At 56.6% G+C, this 6,731-nt stretch overlaps 1 protein-coding gene across 2 annotated transcripts; it reads right to left on the bottom strand.

Annotated features, from left to right (window-relative positions):
- Positions 1-538: 538 nt before the first annotated feature.
- AQP3 (aquaporin 3 (Gill blood group)) lies at positions 539-6,434 on the bottom strand. 2 transcript variants are annotated; one of them, XM_036856573.1, is made up of 6 exons: positions 6,290-6,434; positions 3,241-3,367; positions 2,742-2,879; positions 2,299-2,417; positions 1,812-2,029; positions 539-1,725 (listed from the first exon to the last, which is right to left on the bottom strand). In XM_036856573.1, exons 1-6 carry the CDS (start codon positions 6,395-6,397, stop codon positions 1,557-1,559), a joined length of 879 nt encoding a protein of 292 aa, XP_036712468.1. In that variant the 5' UTR covers positions 6,398-6,434; the 3' UTR covers positions 539-1,556. The 2 variants fall into 2 exon arrangements, with proteins under 2 accessions (XP_036712468.1, XP_036712469.1); XM_036856574.1 differs by lacking the exon at positions 2,742-2,879.
- Positions 6,435-6,731: the final 297 nt, after the last annotated feature.

Genomic DNA, 6,731 nt, shown 5'->3' with positions numbered 1-6,731 from the left:
CACTTTCAGCAGGGGTTTTCAGAAAGATCCCTCTGGTTGCTGTGTGGACTGACTGGGGCAAACTGGAGTCAGAGAGGCTGCTCAGGGGGCCGTGGCCAAGGTCTAGTTGAAGGTGATAGAGCCCAAACAGCTGCGAGGTGTAGAAGGCAATAACAGGTTCCCGGTCTGATTGGTCTCTTCCAGCAACAGGGAGCTCACTATTTCTTGGGTAGCAGTCCTGTCCTTTGGGCAGCTCTGCCTGGGAGAAAGTTCTTCCCTAGGCCAGGCTTCAGCCTGCCTTCCTGGGGTAGTGGGTGGGTGCAGGGGTTGGGAAGATGTGATTCATTGTACTGGGGGCTCCCAGGAAGATGGAAGCTTGGGGAAAAGTGTGGGACGCCGAGTTCAAGCTGAGCTGAAGGAGCTCTCTGACCTCTCTGTGTGACTGACCCCTGCCCCTAGGGCAGGTTTGAGTACTACCCTCAGGGTGCTCTGGCTATCTGTGGCCAAACTCAGCGAAGCTCTTTAGCTGGTGCCAGAAAAACAGCAGAGCAAGCAGAGAGATATTTACACAATTGGCATATGTTTTATTATTTTTTTTATAAAAGGCAAAAGAGTACATGTGTTGAGGATTAAAGGAGTGAAGAAAAAAAAAAAAAGAAATGAAGAGCCTATTTAGAGTCTCCCAACCCCCATCCCTAAAACTGTAACATCTTTTATATATATATATATATATATATATATATATATATATATATGTATGTATGTATATATATATATATATGTATGTATGTATATATATATATACACACACACACACACACACACACGCACACACACACACACACACACACATATATATATATATATATACACTTCTTTTTTTCTTTTTTTAAAGAGCAAATGTGAAACTTATGACCTGGACTTCACCCCACCCGCCTCATGCCTCCATTGTGACAGAAACACATCACTCTGCTCCTACTTATGTATGAATAGCCAGAGCTCCTCATCTGGGCTGTGGTCCCCTCCTCCTAGCCCTACTCATATTCCCACCCTACCTCTCCCAAAGCCTATAGAAGCCCCTTATGTAGAAAAAACAGCAGACACACACATACTAAGAAACACATGTACCTGGACCCTCCTCCACACGGAGCCCCTGAAACATGCAGACCCCTGGTGCTTTCCTCACTCATAGATGGACACGACACCGTCCCTCCCTCCGGGCCTCCCCCGCACGCCCACAGATAGAATCCTTTCCACTTGGTCCTTTGCCCTGAATATCTGGAAAACCACACACACGCACATGCACACATCTGCTGCCCATTCTCTCTCTTTGGGAGACAAAGGACTAGATTGGCCCTACTCCCTGTGCCACCAGCTTCCAGGCAGTGGCCAGCGGTCCTATTGGGTCCTATTTCCTTCAGGATGGAAAATCCTGAAGGGGGCTATCTAGAGGGGCGATGGTAGACAAGGAGCTTCTTAGCCTGGGAGCGGGGTCATGAAGAGGGCTTCTAGGAAGCAGCCCCTGCACAGTCAAAGGATGCTCATGAGAGGGGGTGGGCGGGAGGCCCCCTGCCCATTCATATCTGCCCCTTGTGCTTCACGTGGGACAGCTTCACATTCTCCTCATCGGTGGAGGGTGGAGGCGGTTCCAGGTGGCAGCCGATCATGAGCTGATACACGAGGACACCCGCGATGGAACCCAGGAGCGGGGAGACGATGGGCACCCACCACCAGTGGCGGCCGGTCCTGGGGGCAGACAGATGTGGTCAGGGACGCGTGGGGCAGGGCAGAGGGGAGATGGGCTGGCACACGCTGGCGAGGACTGCACTCACGTGAAGACTTCCGAGCCCCAGCCGGCAATGGCTGTGAAAAGGCGAGGGCCGAAGTCCCGGGCGGGGTTGACGGCGTAGCCAGAGTTGAAGCCCATGGAGGTGCCGATGACCAGGACCACCAGGCCCACAGTGAAGGCCTCCAGGCCACGTGGGACAGGGTTATTGTAGGGGTCCACAATGGCCAGCACACACACGATGAGGGAGGCTGTGCCAATGAACTGGGGAGTGGGGAGAACAGGGTGAGAAGAGCCCCCATCCACCTTCCGGCCCCTCCTTCCATCGTCCAACTTCCCTCCACTCTCAGAGTCTTGGCATCTCCCGTGCTCTGCTCTCCAGAGCAGTGGTGCTAAGACTTTTGCTGGTTAAATTTGCAGACTCCTAGGAATCTGCTCTAGACGAGGAGTCCTGTCCCCCAACCAGCCCATGAGCAACCCGAGGCAGCCTGGTCCTCCTCCCCGAGTTCCCCTCACTCACCCCCAGCCCGTACCTGGTCGAAGAAGCCATTGACCATGTCCAAATGTCCAGAGGGGTAGGTGGCAAAGATGCCGGCTGTGCCATTGGGGCCCGAAACTATAAGCTGGTTGTTGGCGAAGGCCCAGATTGCATCTGGTCACAGATTAGATACCAAGTGGGTGAGGGCAGAGGCCTGAGCCCCATCTCCCCTCTCAGGCTGGGCCCACCCTCCCAAGGGTCACAGGTGAGTGTAATCGCTGCTTTATTACCCTGGAGTCGGGGGTGGGAAAGTGGAGGGGTGGAGGGCCTGACTCCACTGTTGCCCGACTCATTTCTTTCCCCTCATGACCCCCTCCTGGGGCCTGTGCGTGAATGAGTCATAAGCCCGGGGCCTGGGCAGGCCCCAGCTATCTGTCATCGAAAGACCTGGTGCCAGAGGGAGGGGGTAGTGGAGGAAGGCAGGGTGGGAAGTTTCACCATAATACAGCCCAAAAACGATCCCGGCACCCAGGAAGGCTCCCAGAGTCTGAGCCATGGCGTAGATGGGCAGCTTGATCCAGGGCTCACGCGCCAGGAAGCACATAGCAAAGGTCACGGCAGGGTTCAGGTGCGCCCCTGGGCAGAGGGGAGATGGAACCTATTAGCCCCCGCCTGCCACAGTGGGGAGACCAGGACTCCCCCGCCCCATACTCCCCCTCTCTGGCCCTGGTGAGCAGGGATGCAACGAAGGGTTTCTTGTACAGAATGGTGTGTTGGACTACGTAACAGACCAACTCGACTAATCTCTGATTCCAAGGTGAGAGTTGAAATTTCCAAGTATCAAGTTCCTTCACCACTCTTCTCTTCCAAGGACCCAAAGCTAAGGCCTGGCTATGCCCTGTTCTGAGACGACCTCCACTCCCACCCTATTCTCCAGCGGGACACCTTGTGGGAATGCTGTGGAGGGGTGATGGCTGAGGGTGGGGTAAGGCCTTACCAGAGACCTGGCCAGCGATAAGGATGCCTAGGGTGACGGCGAAGCCAAAGGCCAGGTTGATGGTGAGGAAACCACCGTGGGTGCCCCGGCTGAGCACGACCTGGGCCACAGAGCCACAGCCAAACAGCTGTGTCAGGAAACAGAACAAAGCAGGGAGGGTGAGGACCAGTGAGTCTCACTCCAGAGGGCAGGGATGAAGCCAACAACCTCCCCCTGCCTTCATGGGGAGGACGGGAGGGCGAGAAGCCCTTTCCTGGAATCGAACCCCTCCTCCTCCTGCTGAAATTATACCCTGCAGAAGAAGCAGACATGCCCTCTTAGCCCCAATGTCCCAACTCTACTAATAACAGAGTCCGATGGAAGGCACTGGAAGCAAAGTTTGCAACTTCGAGCCCAGAAGATGGCTGAACCATCTCCACTGATTTTTCTTGACTCTCAGTAGGAGTGGGTGGAAGGGGACACTCTCACCTGAGCAGTTCCTCCCCCAGCCCTTCAGGCCTGGTCCATAGGGGTGGGAAGGCTCTCACTCATCCCCCACCTGCAATTGCCTCCCTCTCTGCCCCAAAGAAGAGCTGAGGCGGGGAGGGCGCAAAGAAAGGGAGGAAGCCAGAAGTTAGTTTGAGTCCATTTCTCCTGAATCTGGGGTGTCAGAGCTCCTGCCTCTCCCTGTTCTCCCTCTCAGGATCTTCAGCCTCCTTGACCTGTTCCTGACCCAGAGCCTCCCCTCTCCACTCGCCCTGACCTCCCTGCCCTCCGAGGTCCAGGTTCCCCACTCAGATTTGGAGGTCCTAAAGACAGCCATCTGTCTAGTCTCACTAGCCGTAGTCCAGGACCTCCAGAGCAGTGGAAGTGGGGAGATTGGTTGTAAGCTTTCTGCCGGAAATTAGGGGGGGGGGATTCAAGAGGACTAAAATCCCTGATGTCCTGCAAGTATAGAATGTGCTATTTGTCGGTTCCCCTTGTTCAAATGTAAAAATGTTTCTGTACTAGCTCCTCTGTGAAGAGCCATTGCCCTGAGCCCCCAAAGTGTCCCCCGAAGCTGCTCCAGCCCTGCCCCAGCTCTCCTCTCCCACCTCTCCATAACTAAAGTTTGTATGCCTATCCAGCAGAAATTTTCCAAAACCTGCGCTAAGGGCCCTCGTCCCTTCTAAAGGGTCAGTGTCCTGCTGTACTGGGTGGTGAAGCATTTTGATTATCATCCTTCACGAGGACCAAGAGATAGTGGGGAAGCCAGCAGCAGTGATGCAGGGCAAAGGTGTGCAGGCAGGTGAGAGCAAAGGTCAGAGAGTGTAAGTTTGTATGTGTGTTGGAACAGGCACGTGAGGGTCTGGGGCACCCTGCCCGGCTTGGCCAGCCCTGGCCTCAGCTCCTTGCCTGCCTGAGGCCCAAACCTGGCTCCATCCCAGGAGGCCATGGAGGGAGAAGCTGTCAGAGCCAGTTCCACCACCTTGAGACTAATCTTCCTCTTCCTCCGGGCTCCTTCTCCCTCTCCTCACCTTACTAGGTGCCTCAGAGAAAGCGGCTTCCCTCGCCCGAAAGCCAGCCTTGATTCTGCCACTGCAGGCTCTCGGTCCCCAACCCACAGAGGTATGCAGGTAAGCCCTCACCGACCACTTGGGCATCTCCCGGGTCTGGCCTCTCCTCTTCGGGCACTGACACAAAATGCCTCTCAGCCACCTGAGCCTGAAAGCCTTCACAGACATAACACCCTCCTTCTGTGGTCAGGGAGAAGCCAAATGATCCTGGGGCTCAGCGGGAGGCCTGACTGCTCCTTTGGGGGAAGGCAAACTGAGACTAGGGAGGAGATAGGGAGGCCCCTCTGTGAAGGGAAGACAACTTGCTTTGTCCTGGCTGCTCTCAAACAGGGGGCTGCACTAAAAATCAGACAGGGACGGGGGGACACAAGGCTCGGGGGCAGGAGCTGGCTTCCCCGCTTCCTGTTCCTGGAAGCCAGAGGTGAGTCCAGCTTTCCTCTCCCTGTAGAATCTGCTCCACCACCACCACCCATTTGGGGTGGGCCATCCAGCCCTACTTGCCCCTAGTTAATCTTGCTAGTCCTCAGGGGGCCGGCTGGTCTATGTTACCTAGGGCTGGAACTGGGACACGGAGTACCCCATCCCCTGCAACGGAGCAAATGAACCCAGACGTAACCCAGAAGGAAACAGGTGTAACCACAAGAGTGGCCGAAAATCTGAGAGTAACTGGGACAGGAAATGGAGCCCATAACTGGTGTGTCTGCCACACCCAAGAAGTGCAGAGTCACCCAGGAACAACCCAGACCCAAACTGGCATAGCCAGGGAATAACTGGGACTGGGGAGTAACCCAGGCAGGGAAGCGTCCCCCTCAGAGAACCTGTACAGTAACTCAGGCCCCGGGGAGTAACTCAGAGTGCTTCTGCATGGAAGCTGACAGCATCTGTCTGGGAGTTGCTCAGCACTAGGGGAGGAACTTTAGTGACACCACGTCCTTTGTGCCTGGGGCACAGCTGCCTTCCACAGCCTCCTATCTTCAGGATCCTCCTTCCTTCCCGCTTGCTGTTTGCTGTGTAGCCTCCGCCCTCTGCCCCAACCTGTGGCAAACTGTCCTTACAGCAGGGCAACTTTTGGACTTTCTGAGGCTTAATTATTCATTAGGGGCCAGGCATCCAAGACCCAAATAACCCAAGGGGGGCCCATTTGCCACTGCCTCCACTGCCTCTCAGGGCTGGGACTCTAGGAACCTGGGGAGCTGTGGAAGCCAGAAAGGGCTGGAGGTCCCAGACTGCACAGGTGACTGCTGTCCCCAGCCTGTGGGCTGGGTCACTGGTGAGAGGGTAAAGGATCAGAGCTGTCACTGGGGCATAACAGCTGTCATTCTGGCAAGAGTCGGAGCTGTCAGTCACTGAGGGGGTTAGCGCTATGGGCGAAGAGTGCTCCGGAAGGGGTCAAGTTGGGGGCGAGGGATCAGAGCTGGGAGAGGGGTCAAGGCTGTCTTAAAAAACACAGACCCTCCGGTGAACAGAGGCACTGGGGAGTGTGGGGCTGGAGAGAGGCTTCTCTCTCCACTCACCACGAGGATGAGGGTCCCCAGGCACTCAGCCAGCGCCTGGCGAAGCAGCGGGTAGCGGATGTGGAGCATCTCCCCGCAGCGGGACACCAGCTCCTTCTGTCGACCCATGGCTGGGGCAGGCGGCGGTGCTGGCGGGCGGGCGGGCGGGCGGCGGACGCAGCAGCAGTGGCCGTCAGCGCCGAGTGGCGCCCTTTATAGGAGCCGCAGGCACGCGCCCCGCCCGCCGGCAACGCCGCCCGCCGAGCCGGGTGCCGGCCTCGGGAGTGGGCGGCCACCCCGGACTGCTCGCCTAGGGAGGCTGGAGGGGACGCTGGGTTGGGGGGACGCTGATAAGGAAGGTAGGGGTGTGTGGTGTGAGGAGCCTTTAGGGCTGGTGTTGGCCCGGGGAGGAGGTGTCTGGGGGCTGAGACCAGACTGCGGGATTGTGGAGTCTGAGAGCCGA

The sequence above is a fragment of the Balaenoptera musculus genome, chromosome 6 (genome assembly GCF_009873245.2).
Source record: "Balaenoptera musculus isolate JJ_BM4_2016_0621 chromosome 6, mBalMus1.pri.v3, whole genome shotgun sequence".
Taxonomy (NCBI): domain Eukaryota; kingdom Metazoa; phylum Chordata; class Mammalia; order Artiodactyla; family Balaenopteridae; genus Balaenoptera; species Balaenoptera musculus.
The sequence above is the reverse complement of the archived record's forward strand: the minus strand, read 5'-3'. Positions and strand labels throughout refer to the sequence as shown.